The sequence below is a fragment of the Camelina sativa genome, chromosome 5 (genome assembly GCF_000633955.1).
Source record: "Camelina sativa cultivar DH55 chromosome 5, Cs, whole genome shotgun sequence".
Classification (NCBI taxonomy): domain Eukaryota; kingdom Viridiplantae; phylum Streptophyta; class Magnoliopsida; order Brassicales; family Brassicaceae; genus Camelina; species Camelina sativa.
In genome coordinates, this window is record NC_025689.1 from 29,470,773 (window position 1) to 29,488,852 (window position 18,080).

The 18,080-nt window shown below is 36.8% G+C and overlaps 1 protein-coding gene and 1 pseudogene across 1 annotated transcript; one reads left to right on the forward strand and one right to left on the reverse strand.

Annotated features, from left to right (window-relative positions):
- On the forward strand, nucleotides 1,082-2,366 carry LOC104789688. Its single transcript, XM_019245406.1, has 5 exons — nucleotides 1,082-1,185; nucleotides 1,298-1,442; nucleotides 1,525-1,715; nucleotides 1,802-1,909; nucleotides 2,013-2,366. Exons 2-5 carry the CDS (start codon nucleotides 1,319-1,321, stop codon nucleotides 2,364-2,366), a joined length of 777 nt encoding a protein of 258 aa, XP_019100951.1. The 5' UTR covers nucleotides 1,082-1,185; nucleotides 1,298-1,318.
- On the reverse strand, nucleotides 6,934-8,969 carry LOC104787832 (annotated as a pseudogene).

Below are 18,080 nucleotides of genomic sequence, written 5' to 3' on the forward strand. Positions count from 1 at the left end.
GGTTGCCCATTAACATCAAATGGGCAAACTGAGAACTTGCCAATTTTTCCAGATGCTCATCATCGAGGGCCTTCTTAATATTCTCTATCCAACGCAAGTTGTAGTAGTTGTTAACTCTGTTTCTTCCTGACGGCTCACGACCGGACATGAACAATCTTTGAGGCAAGCACCAATCGTCCATTGAATTGACTTCCTACACATAAGTCAATTTGGTTCAGCAAAACGAGTTTCCACATATCCAAAATAAGTTTCTATCTTTTGGTCATCACAATAGTCACATATCCACATATCCAAAATATGTTTATATCTTTTGGTCTATCTACTTGCCGATTCACTTTCTCGATTTTTAGCTTTTATATATATATAACCTAGTCTGATGAATGGGCAGATGGTGGATTTAGAAGAGATACAAACAATCTCAAATTAACGACATACCTAGATACCGAGACGCATGTTGACACAGAATGGAACCGGTGGTTGACTATACTTCGCACCGGAAGTCAGTAAATGAGATACACTGTCGCTTTAGGGTGGAGATATCGACAACAACAACTGCAACCCAACCTGCCGGCGGTGTGTTCAATACCCTATGGGAATCGCTGGGCGAATCGACAAGAGAAAATTGGTTTCAATGGTGACTACAGATGAAACCGGAAAATGTTTTCGCAGCCGGCGGAGAATAAGAGAGTATTACAGAAATAATATTTACTCTCGATATGTCGAACTGTGTATCAGACGTCTTTTCAGCTTCAATGTTGATGAGAGAGAGGAAGTAGGCAACTGTTGATCATGCAATAGGGTTAAGAAAGTAAATATTATAGAATATATAGCGTGTATAACCTTTTAATGGTTACTATGGTCATCGAGTTAATTATAGTTGGTTTTATGGCTAACCAATGCAATTCCCCTTTGAATAATCCTTTTTATTTTTATTTTTTGTGGAATAATCGGTCTTAGATAAGGTACTTGTCTGGGCTTACTTGGGCCTGGGCTTTACGGTACATTCTAGGAAAACTCTCTTCTTTTTTTTTCTCTTCATCTTCCTCTAAAACCTTAATAATGGTGAAAAATTCTCACAGTGTTCGTGTTCTTCTTAAATCCTGCAATTTTCGCGGTCTCGTTTCTCCTCGAAAGCTTTTACTCGTTGTCCCCTCTCTCCTCAGATTCTCCGTTGAAACGAAAGAGGTACACAATGTTTCAATCTTCTCGAAATGATTTGAAAAAAAAACCATTCTTGCTAAGTCTTAGGTTTCGTTAAAGACGATCTAACATGTAAAATTACAATCTTATGACACAGCTAGTTCTATTAATCGAAACAATGGAGCCTCCGAAATCAGATATTTTATGTGATCGTTTAGTGACTGGGAACTCAGAAATTGATAACTGGATTTGGATCATCGAGTACTTTGCCAAATTCAAATCCGAGCTTTGGATGTTGCATGGTAATTCAATTTTTGTATCAGTCTCAGTTTCATTGATTTTTAGAAATCTCAAATCCTCAGATAAAAGTAATGTTACTTGCAGATGTGTTTGAAATGGGTCCTAAGCTTCCAGATAATTTGGGTGAACACACCAATGAGATGGTAGCTTTCAGATGCTTGGCTTCTTTGTTTGATTCTTCTACTCCTGAACAAAGTAAAGATGATGCTGACTCAAAGGTCGAGTTTGATTTGTCTCAGAGCTGTGAATATGTTCTTCAATGTATCTTGGATGAGGTATTTACAACTAATTCCCTTTTCTTTGTGGTTTCTTTGATATGGTCATATATTACTTAGATTGTTTTTGGTTCTTCGTTTTCTAGATACCTTTATCGGAACTGAAACCAGGTGCACCAGGACTATCCAAGTGGAATCTTCTTCCCTTTATCAAAAGCAAGCTTCTTTGTCTACCTAAATGCACTTTGGAACTGGTATTTATCTTTGCTTAAAAGTTCTATTTCTGATGAGCTACTACTATAAGGCTTTTATGGTTTTTTCATTTATGTTTGTACATTTGTTTTGGTTTTTGATCAGATGCTTGAACCATCATCCTGTGAGAAGGATACTGAAGTATCGCCTTGTAATGAGGAAGAGACTCTGAGAAATGGTAGAAAGAGACTGAACGAGTTACTCCTCCAATGGCTGAACCAAATCTTATGGGGAAAACAAAAGGCGGACAATCGTTTTGTCGAGACCTTGGAGATGGGACTGACGAGATTAGTAGATCCGATGTGTTGCACGAAAGAAGAAACGAGGAATTTCAAAACGAAAGCGATGGTCATTTGTCAAGTCCTGCTGAGAAAATATACAGATGCATACAATGCAAAGAAAGTGGGATGCTGTGGTTTTGTTCTAAAGATGGCTGCCAAGTTATGGCTGCGAAGTTAGGGTCGGATGGCTATTTATGCCACGCTCAGCCTGAGTTAAAGGGTGAGTGCTGTATGGCAAAATCAAGACATATGGCCGACATTATTTCTGGAACAACCCATACGGTTGGCTCGCTCGGCCGACCCTTTAAAAAAAAAAAAAAAAAAAAGTTATGGCTAATCTATGTCAATAGCGATATGTTTTAGGGGGGGCGTATTTAACTTGACATTTTAAGTGATTTGGGTAAATTTTAAAAATCCTATGTTATTTAATTATGGATTTAAAAAAATCTATTAAAATCCACAGTTATTGAACTGATGATTTTAAAATCTACTTTAAAATCTACTATTATTGAACTGATGATTTAAAAAATTACTTTAAAATCCACTGTTATTCAATACAGTTTGTGGATTATGGAGGATTTGGGAGGATTTGTTTAGTTAAAAATACAGAAATCCAAATCTCATCGTTTTAGGTGGGATTTGAAAGAATTTTACAATAAATTATATAAAATTCCCTAAAATCATCAAAATCATTTAAAATCTCATGAAAAATCAAATCACTTGAAATATTAGATTGAATACACCCCCTTTAATCTGTGATGGATTAAAAGTAATCGGATTTTTTCATCTTTAATCATTTATAATCTCATAAAAATAAATTATTTTCTTGAACAATATTCTATTTTATATACAAGATGATGAAAAATATCTAGAAAAAAAAAGATATATGTATATTAAATTATAGCTACAAATGATTTGAATACATTGTTACAATGCAATATAAGACCATCTCCAATAGTGTTTCATATTTTTTTCTTCTATAATAGAGGATCTATATAATAGAGATAAGTTTTTCTCCAATGGTTTTTCCTAATTTTTTCCTCTATAAAAAAATATTCCAAATAGATACTATTTTTATTTTACAATTAACACCTATTATTTATAAAAATTGAAAACTAACAAAATTTACTTTAGATTTTGTATTATTAAAAAAAAAAATTTGCAACAGTTTCATAAAATTATTATTTTTATTTAAATTAAGCATTTATTATTATAAAGAGCATCACATCATACAAAAATTATAAAATATACTAGATTTTTAAAGAGCATTATGGAATGAATGAAAAATAAATTTTCTTGTTTATATAAATTATCTTTTGCAAAAATGGTAGTTCAATATTTTAGAATAAATATTTATACTTAAATTTATATTATTAGTTCTTAAAAATACTTATTTTGTTTATTTTGGTCATAAAGAAAAGAAGTTAAAGATTAAAAGGACTACTTTGCAAATAAAATAGTTCACCTCTATTTATAGAGGAAAAAATAGAGTTCCCCTATAAATAGAAAAAAAAATAGCTATTATAGAGATAAAAATAATAGATTGAAGCAAAAATTACTCTATAATAGAGTTTAGAGGTAAAAATAGAGGACCATTGGAGATGTTCTAACATATGTTTTCACCATTAAATCACTGAGTTTGGTGTATTTTATTATTTATTTTAATTAGACTCATATATATATATATATTAAATTCTCTTAGATACATATATAAATTACTTTTTTATCATTATAAGTTTTGAGGAAATTCTTTGACAATTGTTACAATCTATTTAATATTAGATATACTTAAACTTATGTTGTGACTAAATTAGTTCAATTAGATATACTTAAACTTATGTTGTGACTAAATTAGTTTCATTAGATATACTTAAACTTATGTTATGACTAAATTAGTATAATTAGATATACCTAAACATATGTTGTGACTAAATTAGTTTATGACATACATATATCTTGATCTATTTAATATTAGATATATTAGACACACATCTTATGATCTGATTAATATCAAAGTTAAGATCAAATTTGATTATAAAATACCACTTTTATATGTTGCTATGAGTACTTACAACATTTGGATAATAATAAGATCATCATAACACACACAAAATACATAAAAAATTGTCAGTGAGAACAAGAACAAGTAACGGAAAATGGGTTTTCTGGTGCTTCTTGGGATAAGCATCGCTATCGCGGTTGTTATAATGTCGGTGGTTGCTTTCATATGGTTCCTCTGTTAAAAGCGTACTTAAATCTTATAACGAAGTCCTAATACCTAATTGATGATGTTTCGGTGTAATCAACTTATATTCTTCTTTAATAATTAGTTTTCAAGAAATAGAAGCGATAGATAAAACATGAGATACTTTGATGATATTTGTAAAGTACTTAAGATTGGTTCAAATTTGTTGTTGATTTGAAATTTAACTCTTTAATTATAATATATTGGAACTATTAATATTATATTTTTGAGATACCATTAGAGTATCTCAACTAATGTGGATGCTCTGATAACGAGAATTAATTTGTATTTCTTTGAATAAGACATATTACAAAGTATAAGCGATAAGCATATGTTTTGACAAGGGTCTCAATGCCACATGATTTAGTGATGGATTTGTTAAGAGACAAGAATTTTGATATTTGGTGTATTGGTGAAAATGACTCGATCGAGTAGGAGTGCATTACATATGATATCTACAAGAACGTTGTGAATTGCCAGCTTCTTGAGCTGAGTCAGCTGACAGTCTTGTACTGTAAAATCAAGAAAGACTTCGTAAGGCATCAAGATATATAAACGAAAAACAATAGAAAGTTTTCCAAAGTTGTTGTTCGAAACATATGTCATCATCATGTGATGAATATAATTAGACATAGTCAAGCTTTATGTAACTTTAAATACCATTTTACTAAGGATACAATACGTCACATAATATAATAAGATCATGAACATATAAACTAGTACTAGACAACACACAAAAAAATTGTTGACGAGAAGAACAAATTAAGCAAAAATGAATATTGCTATTGCGTTATCAATAGGCATCGTTGGGTGGGTGATGATAACCTTGGTGGCATTTGGGGTATTGTACCTCCTCAAAAAGCTTAATATCATCTCGTAAAAATCGTAATATTTGGGATGAGTTGAACATAATCAGTTTATTCATGAAGAAATAGCTGACGAACCATAAGTATTTCTTGAAAAAGTGCTTTTACAAATTACGTATGATATTATATAAGAAAAAATTATGTTCGTATGAAGTGAACTCACCAATTTGAGATGTGTTTGGATAATTGATAGAAGTGAACTCACCAATTTGTATTTATTGCGTAACTTTTTTTTACTATGTTTTCACTACTCAATTACATAATACTCTATACATATCATTTGTTTTCTCGTATAAAACAGTAACCGAAAACAAACCGGTAAAAACCGAACAAAAACCAATTGGCCAAAACTAGAAGCCGTCAATTTTGTTTCCGCTCAGCCGTAGGAGATAATTGTCAGATGGTCCTGTCGGAAGTTTACGTCCAGTCTTCGTTTCAAATTGAGACTGTTATAACAAAATTGTAGTGCCTTGTTGGTCATATAATTTTTGGATTAATGAAAGCTTAGCAAATTGAGACTGTTATAACAAAATATGATATCAAATACGGTAATTTTTGTATATCATATTTATATTGAAAACATTTATACATTAGTTTTTTTCTTGCTTAAATGTGATTAGTTTTTATTATGTTGTTTTGCCTAACTTGATTTATGGGGGACAAGATTCCTTAAAAGGGACAAATCACATTGTAAGATGATAACTGAATGTGTATATTTGTTTAAGCAAAGATGTCATACATATATTAATCAAAGTCATACAACCTAAAGTTGACTCTCAACAATAAGTGTAATATATAGGCCTATGAGGCTAGGATATATAATATGATCCTCTCACAGCTTCTTTTGTCTAATGTCGGCATTCACATGTTTATTGTTACATAAGATTCAGATAAAAATAAATATATGTTTTCACTAAATAATTGGTGCAACATTGTGATTTAATAGAAATTTAACCAACACACTTGCATTTGTTATTATTTGTAAGGTGAAAAGATGCTTTTACTTTTTGAAGCAACAATTGTCCTTTTATTTTACACAGTAGCCATTTATCTCTTCACTTTCAGCCACTAATCAAATATATATGATGCATAATTATTATCCTTACTTATATATATATATATATATATATATATATAAATAATAAAAAAAATAAATTTACTATCAGTATATTAGACTACTCATAATGATATAATGTACTCATTTATAAATATATTTTGGACCACACCTACACATTTTTCTTGTCATGAACCACTCATTATTTTGTTGGCATTTATAAAACTTATACAAACATAACATAGAGTTTGAATCTAAATAAGGTAGACCGACAACACTTACAACTCTCTAACTTACATATTAGTTACTTTCGATCACCCAACTAATTAGTCGATAATTAATTAATTATTCACTAAATATATGAATATTGTTACATCAATTTTGTGTGGACACAAGTTACAAAATATAATTTTTCTTTAGTTCAATTTCACCAAATGGATTCCAAAAACAATACTAAAACTATTGATTAAGTTTTTAATGAATTTTCGTGTGTAATGAACATGAAAGTATTATTTTAGTTTGGAACGGAATAACAAAAATACAATTTTCTCGACCGGATTCAACCGATCAAAGCCAATAAACCAAAATACACAAACATACAGATAACTATTTTATAAACACTCGCGTAAAAAATACTTGCCAAATAATATTTAATCATTTTCGTTTCAACGCAAAGAACGACATGAGCTTCTCACGGTAGCTAGATTCAATCTTCTCAGTAAGTCCAACAAGTTTTTCAGTGAGACGGTCGAAAAAATCATCGAGGATATGGTCACCAAAATGGTTGATGAAGAGGGATCCCATTGTGGCCTTTATGTAAATCATCCATTGCCTCACATCCTCCGCGTTCACTGCCCGTTTGAGCCAGGCTGCAGGGTTCATCAGCTCCATAGATTCCACTGTGAAGCATATATTTTTCTCAACCAAGAATGTTACCTCCTCAGGCGATGCCGAGTAGATAGGTATGTTGAAGGTATCGACTTGCTCTTCCGTGATCAAACCCTACATGCCAATTTCACCACACTCAACAAACACATAAATAAAAATAAACAAGAGAGATATAACGTTATAAACTTAGTTATGAGACATTGTTTCTTTTACATTACCTGGGATTGCATTTGAATGAGAACTTCAGCCATGGACGTATACATGATACTATCGGCAGGATTGGAGAAAGGCATTCCTCTAGGAAACCCACACGTTCCAACAACCAAAAGACCACCACTCACTACTTCTTTAGCCTTAGTTTCTAGAAACTTCCCCATGTCCCGACCAAACTGCCTTTCATAAGCCTTCACCACTTCATTCGCCGCATTTGAGTAGTGAACCTTCCCTTTATTCCACGCTTTGGAGCTTTTGTCCACCACTTCCTTTGGAACACTCGAAAGCCAGTGGGTGGCCCCAACCGTCACTACGATATGAATGGAAGATTGAGGAAGAATACGGCTGTAGAACGAACCCGGGACCCCGACCGTGAAATAACTCCGGTCTTGAGAGAGAGAAGTGAAGAGAGTGTTGAAGTCGTTTTCAGGGAGGTCGTTGAAGTAGACAAGAAACTCTGGTTTTGAGGAGTTTGATTATCGTAAGTTGGTTTCAACGGATCTGATGATGTCGTCAACGAAAAAGAATGTGTTTGGTCCAGTTGCACAACCAAGATCAGCTATTCGGAACGTGTTGGAGCCAGAGATTAGGGTTTTTGCATCGAGTTTCTCTACTATCAGTTTGTCTATTGTCTCTTTCCACAAAGTTGTTGTTTTTCTCTGTCCACACCAAAAGGATTTCAAAGATTATGATAATTTCATGCTTAAATATCGTATTTAAAAATGTGCTACTCCTATTGAAAATTATTAAAGAGACTGAAATAATGAAATACAAAATTTCGCTGCACTGAATCTAAATGAGATGCCAAAAACCAATAACACACACCATCGTGCAAAATAAATAAAAATAATGCTTAAAAAAACATTTTGTTATACTCAAACCTAGATTTAGTAAAACTGAAATACAGTAATGCCTTCTGTGCCTTCTAGATTTAAGTTTATGATTTAGCTTCTGTGCCTTGGTGTATTTTTGTGTGGCTTGATGAGTTCTGAACATTTTAATATCGTTGTTGGAGTTTCTTAAATAAAATAAGGAACCAAAATTTGATTAAACAAAACATCATGTAAGAGATCATGATAATAAAGTCAAATTATGTTCGTCCTCTGAAGTCATGGGCTTCCAATTAATCCGAATAGCCAGCCAACGTCTATTTAAAAATCGACTGATGATGGTATTCTTAAACTATCTTGTACTCAATACCATGTCTAGATGAGTAAAATAGATAACCAAATAGTTAACTTATTACATCGTTAAAATAGTTAACGAAAATATATTTTATCTAACAACTCATCTTACATACCAATTTGTTGGATCAAATGTAACAAACCATATCAAAAATGCGAAGTTGTTATAAAGGAATATGAAATGTAAAGATGAAAAGAAAAAATTAAAAGATAAGAAACCAAAAAAAAAAAATTGAAAATAGACCTGCAAATGAGAATTCTTAGAGTAGCTGTTCGGACCATCTCCACCACTCATAGGAAGTGAGTTAAGAACAATCTCCGCTTTCTCCATTATGAGTTTGTGTTTTTACTTTCTATACTTTGGGTGTGTCGTCTATATATATAGGCCATGCATGCACTTAACACCTAGTGCTTATTATTATAGTATAGTCACTATAAACAATATATAATTGATAACCTCTTGAATTGAACTACAATAATATGCGTATTGAAGCAAGAACATTACTAGAAAATGCTATTAGCCTATCACATCCGTTTGTGCTTGTTTTGAAACACAAGGAATAATAAGCTACATTTTAGAAAGCATTTTCATATTCAGTGAACTAACCTACTACATGTGTTTTTAAATAGAGAAGCTAATACTGAATTATCAGTGATTATTATTATTACAGTGGTCCTAATACGTAAGTACAAGACTACAATAAATAATATATTATTTTATTTTTAAAAGTTATACTATTATTGTTTTGAAATTGAACTAATCACATAGGTCTTGCGTGAGAAAACTACGTAATCGTAGGGGCATCAAATTAATAAAATAAATCATAGGTTAAACTAGGATATATGCCCATTCGTCTCCAAATTAGATGCTCTCCGTACTAATATCCAAGAATAAATCAAAAGGATGCTGAAAATTTATGATAATAAACTTAATCAGTTTGTTTTTTACTTTTTTATATTTCCTCTATCAATGTGGCTTTCTTGATTCTTTCATATATTCATATAAATACTAGCTAAAAAGCATATAGTGGAAAATTGAATGATGAAAATAGCAGAAAAGAAAGCAATCAGAGTTTTCGGAAAAATAATTATAAAAAATACTAAACATTTGGTTTCATAAGTTAATGAATTTTTTTTATTTCACTTTTCTTGCTAAAACTTTTATTACATTTCTGTGAATGGGATGAGTGAATTCTCCCATTTTCAACGATCTGATTGACTGCAAAAAGCTAAGAAATTATTGATTAACTATATCTTTTGATAATAAACTATATCATCATAATACAGTAAACAAATGGTTATAGAAGACTCCAGTTAGTTATTCATCTATCTCTACAATATTTTTGACAAAAATTAGCTTCCACATAGGCCCTGTTCTTTTTCAAGTCGCTGGATGAGGAATGTTAGTACTGTTATGAAGAAGCATCGCTGCTGTTGTAAATAAGAGTCGCTGTGCTGTTAAAATGAGATGCCGCAACGGTCGCTGGCGATTCTTTTCTCTCCCCTGCGACACTTTTTCTCTCTCTAATAAATACGTCCGCGTTATCATCTTGCCACTGTCGTTGTCGTTTTGATTTTTGATTGATATTATTGCTGTCGTTTTAACGTGTTGCAGTCGCTGATCCAGCAACACGAAAAAGAACAGGGCCATACTGTTTAAGTTTTTTTTTTTGTATTTTTTCCATTAATATTTAAGAATTTTGAATAATCCTTTTTTTTGGAATAATCAGTTTTAGATATGGTAATTGGGCTAGAACCAATTACTAAAGAAGCAATTATCGCATCTAGGAATATTCACAATTTTTGGATGCGATTTGAAAATTTAACAATGAAAAAGATTAGAGATGAGCTCCAACAAGAATGCAAATTCAAGAATATGCAAACAACAATAGAGTCATATTTCACTAGATTTTCTTAGATAGGGAAAGAACAATATAATCATATCTCACTAGATTTTCTTAGATATATGTATATAATCATATATATATATATATATATATATATTAGTTTATTTGATTATTAATTTATTATATTGATGGGACCATATTCTTACATAGGATTTCCAAAAAAATATTATCTTACTATATTATTGAAATGCGTCATTTTTTACACCGGTCCAACTCGGGACTGGAAGAATTTATTAATTTATAGCAAGTATTAATTAAACGAGTATTAATTTATAGAGGTTATACTGTATTACAAAATATAAGCGATAAGCATATGTATTGACAAAGGGTCTCAACGCCACATGATTTAGTGATGGATTTGTTGAGAGACAACAAAATTTGATATGGTGTCTTTGTGAAAATGACTCGATCGAGTAGGAGTGCATTGCATATGATATCTACAAGAACGTTGTGAATCACCAGTTTTTTAAGCTGAGTCAGCTGACAGTCATGTAATGTAAAATCAAGAAAAATTTCGTAAGGCATCAAGATATATAAACGAAAAACAATAGAAAGTTTTCCAAAGTTGTTGTTCGAAACATATGTCATCATCATGTGATGAATATATATTAGACATAGTCAAGCTTTATTTAACTTTAAATACCATTTTTCTAAGGATACAATACGTTATATAATATAATAAGATCATGAACATATAAACTAGTACTACACAAGACACAAAAAAATTGTTGATGCAAAGAACAAATTAAGCAAAAAGGAATATTGCTATTGTGTTAGCGAAAGGCATCGCTGGGTGGGTGATGATAACCTTGGTGCCCTTTCCACTACAAGAAAACAGGCAATTTACGACTACGATTGGCGACTAAACTCGTAGTCGCCAAATTTAGTGACTATATACCGACTGTTTAACTACTACTTTACAACTGCTAAAACTTAGTCGTAAATTAGTCGTTTTTTACCGACTGAAATGAATAGTTGGTTCAGTAGTCGTTAATTAGCGACTATTTTACGACTGAAAGACAAGAAAGTAATTTTGTCAGCAAACAGTAGCTAAATTGGCGACTACATGGTGACTACTGCGGCGAGTCGTTAATTTGGCTACTAAAATACGACTAAATTAGTTAGTCGGATATTTGGCGACTACTAAGCGACTATTGAGGTGAGTCGCAAACATGTCGGCCAAAAAGAAACACGTTTTTTTCGTTTGTGGGGTTGGTAAGCTTTGTTTTGTTGCGACTGTTAGTTTGAGTCACATCAGAGTCGTTTTACAGTCGTTTTTCAGTCGCCAAATTTCTCTATATATACCACACCTTCCTTTCTTATTTCATTCACACCACAAGCAAGAGCATTAGCAAGAAAGAAATCGAGAGTAACAAAAAAAATTTTGAGAGTGAGAAAAAAAATAGAGTGAGAAAAAAAAAACAAGAGTGAGAAAAAAAATCAAAAGAGAAAAAAAAAACAAGAGTGAGAGATCTTTAATAATGGCGGGAAGTTCTAATTATAGTCATTTTCGGGAGTGGATGTATAAGAGGCTTGATGAAGTGACGGGAAATTTCACGGAAGAGTTCAGCACCGGGGTAGAGGAGTTCATGGCTTTTGCAAATAGTCAGCGTTTAGCACAAAATAATGGTGGTAAGTTTCACTGCCCTTGTGATAAGTGCAAAAACGGTAGGCGTCTTCCAGGGGGTACAATTTGGAATCATATTTTTTGCTATGGGTTTATGCCAGATTATTATGTTTGGTATAAACATGGGGAAGAAATTAATATGGGCATAGGAACGAGTTATGTAGATCCGACGTTTGTAAGTGGGAATGAAGAAGTGGGTAATGTGGTAGGAGATAGATATGTGGATATGGTGAATGATGCATTTCGTTATAACATAAGTTTAGAAGATAATTATCATCAAGATAATTATCATCAAGATGGTAGTTATCAGAATGTCGAGGAACCGGTACTTAACCATTCCAAGAAATTCTACGACTTGTTAGAAGGTGCAAAAAATCCATTATATGATGGTTGCCATGAAGGTCACTCACAATTATCCCTAGCTGCTAGAGTCATGCAAAATAAGGCAGATTATAATATGAGTGAAAAGTTAGTGGATTCGGTTTGTGAAATATTGACTGATTATTTACCAGAAGGAAACCAAGCTACTGGTTCACATTATGAGACCGAAAAATTGATGCGCAATTTAGGCCTCCCATATCATACAATTGATGTTTGTATTAACAATTGTATGATATATTGGAAAGATGACGAAAAGGAAGATAAATGTCTGTTTTGTGGTGCACAAAGATGGAAGCCTCGGGAGGGCCGACGTAGAACCAAAGTACCATATAGTCGTATGTGGTATCTTCCTATTGCTGATAGATTGAAGAGAATGTATCAAAGCCACAAGACTGCAGCAGCAATGAGATGGCATGCCGAGCACCAAACAAAGGAGGGAGAAATGAATCATCCTTCTGATGCAGCGGGGTATTGTACCTCCTCAAAAAGCTATAATATCATCTCGTAAAAATTGTAATATTTGGGATGGGTTAAACATAATCAGTTTAATCATGAAGACATAGCTGACGAGCCATAGTATTTCCTGAAAAAAGAGCTTTTACAAATTATGTATGATAAAATTGTTATATAAAAAGAAAATTATGTATGTATGATTATATTATATTGCTACGATGGTTTGAGATGTGTTTGGATAATGGATAGAAGTGAACTCACCAATTTGTATGTATTATATTGTGTAACTTTCTTTACTATGTTTTCACTACTCAATTACATAATACTGTATACATACCATTTGTTTTCTCGTATAAGACAGTTGTAACATCCGTGTGGTTGTAGGAACGAATATCCGGCGAGAAGCTTCGGGGAAAACACGATGCTCGGCATTGCATCGGTCGATGCATATCTTGCGTCGGTCGATGCAAGTGCGAGGACGGCGCGTAAAACCCTAGAGTTTTCGTGTTATGTCGAGCATGCGTCGGTCGATGCAGTGCAAGTGTCGGTCGATGCAAGTGCATCGAGCATCGGTCGATGCAACCCTGTGTCGGTCGATGCATCCCCATTCGGTGTCGGTCGATGCATGTTGGTGTCAGAGTCATGGTTTGTTATTTGTTGTTTGTTGATTGTTGTTTGATGATTAGAGATGACTCTATTGATTGTGTGTATAGCCCAGTAGATGGGAGGATTGCCTTATTGAGTGTTTATAAAATACTCATGCATTGCAATTTGTGTTTGTGGTGCAGGTAAAGGCAAAGTGTTATCGTGGAATCAAGGCAATGAAGAGGAGGATGTTAGGGGGCTAGTGGATATGGGACCACTGACCACTAGTTGTAGTTAATTTATTAATTATTTATTTATTAAAAAAAAAAGTTGGGTCCTTTCAGTTTGGTTATCAGAGCCTTTACGGTTCTAGGTTTGGGTTCACTAGGCTTTGTGCTGTAGATGTTTGGGATTTGCATGCTTTGATTGATTATGTGAGTTAGTCAATTGTGTGTGGCATGGAGTCCTAGAACATCCTCTTCGAGCCTACTGTGTGATTCCACGGTGAGTTTATGTTTTTTGTGTTATATAGATATTTGTTTGCTTAGTCTTCTGTTCATGGTAGTGCAGATGGCTAGAGATGGTACTATTTCTGGTCGTGGTCGTGGATGTGGACGCGGACGTGGTCGTGGTAGGAGCAGAGTCCCAGAGGTTAGTGAGACCGAGGACCAGAGTGTGACAGTTGAGGGTGTTGGCGAGTCGTAGGATGATCCGGAAGATTCTGTGAGTGTGGCCGGAGGGGGCGGTGTTGATGCTCCAGTGGCCGGTGGTGCTAGGGTCCCAGGTGTGGGAGTCCCAGCGGGTGGAGTCCCTGGTGTTGATTTTGCGGCTTTGCTAGCACAGGTGTTAGAGCGGTTGCCAGCTGTGGTACCGGCTCAGGCTCAGGTTGTGCCACCAGTGGTGGCGGAGGAGCACATGGACGTTATTTTTCCATGCGCAAGGAGATGACGCGTCTCGGGACTGAGCGGTTTTAGGGTGGTACAGACCCTACTGTTGCAGATGCGTGGAGGACGAGTGTGGAACGTAACTTCCATACTCTGAGATGTCCTGAGGAGTTTTGGGTGGACATAGGGGTCCACCATTTGAGTGGTGATGCTCAGGTGTGGTGGAGATCAGTGGCTGCTAGGAGAGTGCAGAGGGAGATGACTTGGGCTGACTTCGTCTTGGAGTTCAACCGCAAGTACTTTCCTAGAGAGGCATTGGATCGGTTGGAGGTGCAGTTCCTTCAGTTGTCTCAGGGGACACGGTCAGTACGGGAACTGGACTTGGAGTTTAGTCGACTTCTTTGTTATGGGGGTCGGGCTATGGAGCCTGAGGAGGCCCAGATCAGGAGGTTTATGAGGGCTCTTCGTGATGACTTGAGGGTCCATTGTAGATGACGTAGTTATGCTACGCGTGCAGAGCTGGTTGAGACTGCAGCAGAGATTGAGCAGGATATCCGGGCACAGTCAATGGGGGTTAGTCCATCGGTGCAGCCTAGTAAGGATCAGCATCATGGAGGTTCTAGCAGGGGTGGCAAGCCTATGCAGGGACCAAGGAGGAAGTGGGAGGCTATGCAGACTCAGAGTGGTGCGGGATGCTTCATGTGTGGGAAGAAAGATCACAGGTTTGCTAGCTGTCCCAAGTGGAGTGCTCTGACGGCAGGGGCTCGTGTATGCTATCATTGCATGGAGCCAGGGCACATTAGGCCCTTGTGTCCCAAGTTGCAGCTAGCAGCAGTGGCAATGTTGCAGCAGGTGCAGTGATGTGAGCGCAGGACGCGACCTCAGCCGAGAAGACCAAGACACGCCGGACGCGACCGAGACGCCTGACTAAGGCGCATCGGACGCGACCAGGGCAACCTCTTCAGAAGCGGCCAAGGCTCCAACAATCCTTCCCGGAGCCACCACACGTTCCAGGAGCTCAGCAAAGGCGGCCAAGCAGCGGCTCAACCTATTTGTCCGAACATTCGTCCAACGTTATCCATCCCATGAAGACTCTGAAGGCTCAGTCCGCTTAGTCTTCACTCTTACCCAAGAGTGAAGACGAGCAAGTCGTTAAGCAAGGAAGTGTACTCTCTTTCCTCACTCCGAGTTTGTCCCAATGGGTTTACCGGAGAAGGTTTTAATGAGGCATGGAGCTAAACGCAAAACGCCTAAAGGCTAAGTTGCTTCACGCGCAAGGCCAAGGCGGTTATCTCTCTTTCCCTCTTGTTTTTGGTTTAGTTTTGAACTTGAGAATATTCTCTTTTGATCCTTATGTTTGTGAACGTTGGAGAGTGTTTGTGGCTAAGTGTGTTAGTCAAAAGGTGGCGATGTGTTCTCTTTGCAAAAGGGACAAGTCAAAAGGACGATGTGCGGATCAAGATGAATCTGCGTGTCCTTAAGCCCCTATCTAGACCTAGCTATTTAAACTCTCCTTAAGCCCTTGTTCCTCCTTTAGACTTGTAGGAAAATAAAACTTTCTTCAAGAGAGATTCTTGAAACTTGTCTCACTCTTCTCTTTCTTCAATGCGGGATTGAACCTTGAGAAAATCCTAACAAGCCTCGAACCGGGTTCGACCTTATTAGAGACCGTATCAAGAGGAGAGCCAAACCTCTTGTGTCGTCTCTCGTTCCACTCGTATTTCCCCCTCACTTCGTTTTTCCATCTTTCCTCTTCGCAACCTCGAGACCTCTTCCATAAGTTCTCGAGTTCTCCACTAAATCATATCAGCTCGTCTCCACCATCGTTTCCTCCGCAACCGTTCGTTCGTTCGTCCCGCATTTGCACCATCCGATCGATCCGTTCGTGGCTTCTCGACGTATCTCCCAAACGGCTCGTTTGAATTCCTTCAAACTCTGTTTCCCTCGTTTGATTCTCTCCTAGAACCGAGGCCCAGAACCTTTGCTGAGGAAAGTTTAACCGTTTGAAAGTTGGCCGAGAGCTCAAGCCGCGACCGTTCCGCAACCCTAACGTGACCGCGACTCCGGGTCACATCAGCTTGGTATCAGAGCTTCAAAACACCTAGAGGCTGTCTTGTTTACTCTCCGTGAAGAGCAACTCTACGCAAACTTGAAAAAGTAAGTGTTTGCTGCTGATGAATTGGTCTTTTTAGGCTTTGTTGTGAGTTCGCAGGGCCTTAAAGTCGATGGAGAGAAGATACGTGCAATAGACGAGTGGCCCACGCCAACGAGCATCACTCAAGTCCGGTCGTTCCACGGCCTAGCAAGTTTTTACCGGAGGTTCGTACGAGACTTCAGTATGGTTGCCGCGCCTCTCACCTCTGTGATCAAGAAAAACAGCGAGTTTTGATGGGGACAAAAACAAGATAAGGCGTTCACCGAACTCAAGAAACGCCTCACGCAAGCCCCCTTGCTCACATTGCCTGACTTCAACAAAACTTTTGAGGTTGAGTGTGATGCATCGGGAGTCGGGGTCGGAGCTGTCTTGACTCAAGGAGGCAAACCGGTGGCATATTTTAGTGAGAAGCTTAGTGGAGCTACGCTTAATTACCCTACGTATGACAAGGAGTTATACGCCCTCGTTCGTGCCATGGAGGTTTGGCAACACTATCTATTGGCGAGAGAGTTTGTGATTCACACTGATCACAAAACTCTAAAGCATCTCCGCGGTCAGACAAATCTCAAGAGACGTCATGCAAAGTAGTTGGAGTTCATTGAGTCGTTTCCCTACGTCATCAAATACAAGAAAGGCAAGGAGAACGTAGTCGCCGACGCCTTATCAAGACGGTACGCACTGATCACCACAATGGATGCGCGAGTGTTGAGGTTCGAAAGCATCAAGGATGCCTATACTGGAGAGGCTGAGTTTGGAGATTGCTTCCGGAACCATGGGAAGGGAATTTACATCGAATTCTACCTTCATGAGGGGTTCCTGTTCAGAGGACGACGGCTGTGCATACCAAATGGATCTATCCGGGAATTGCTTGTTCGCGAAGTTCATAGTGGAGGATTAGCGGGTCATTTTGGCATCACCAAGACCTTGGCCGTGCTCAAGGAGCATTTTTACTGGCCAAAGATGTGAAGTATGATAGAGAAGCACGTCGGCCGTTGCATTGTTTGTCGCACCTCCAAGTCGACAACTCACCCGCATGGCCTCTACATGCCCTTGCCCGTATCCAACGCGTCATGGATCGATCTCTCCATGGATTTCATCCTCGACCTACCCCTTTTGGCGCATAGAGATAGTATCATGGTGGTTGTTGATAGGTTCTCGAAGATGGCTCACTTCATCCCATGCCACAAGAACAATGATGCTGTGCAATTGGCGAATTTGTTCTTTAGTCAAGTCATAAGGCTTCATGGCGTTCCGCGCACCATCATATCCGATCGGGATCCCAAGTTTCTTGGCCACTTCTGGCGCACTATTTGGCGAAAGCTCGAGACGAAGCTCCTCTACTCCACCGCGGCTCACCCTCAGACCGATGGCCAAACAGAGGTTGTCAACAGATCAATAGGCCCCTTACTCCGCATGGCTATCGCAAGCAACAAAGGCTCCTGGCTCGAGT

Bases quoted from the DNA above. Each gene is read 5' to 3' on its own strand.
- LOC104789688 (XM_019245406.1), top strand. From the start codon at position 1,319: ATGGAGCCTCCGAAATCAGATATTTTATGTGATCGTTTAGTGACTGGG. The intron at 1,443-1,524 runs GTAATTCAATTT...TGTTACTTGCAG, and splicing joins CGAGCTTTGGATGTTGCATG to ATGTGTTTGAAATGGGTCCT. The intron at 1,716-1,801 runs GTATTTACAACT...TTCGTTTTCTAG, and splicing joins TTCAATGTATCTTGGATGAG to ATACCTTTATCGGAACTGAA.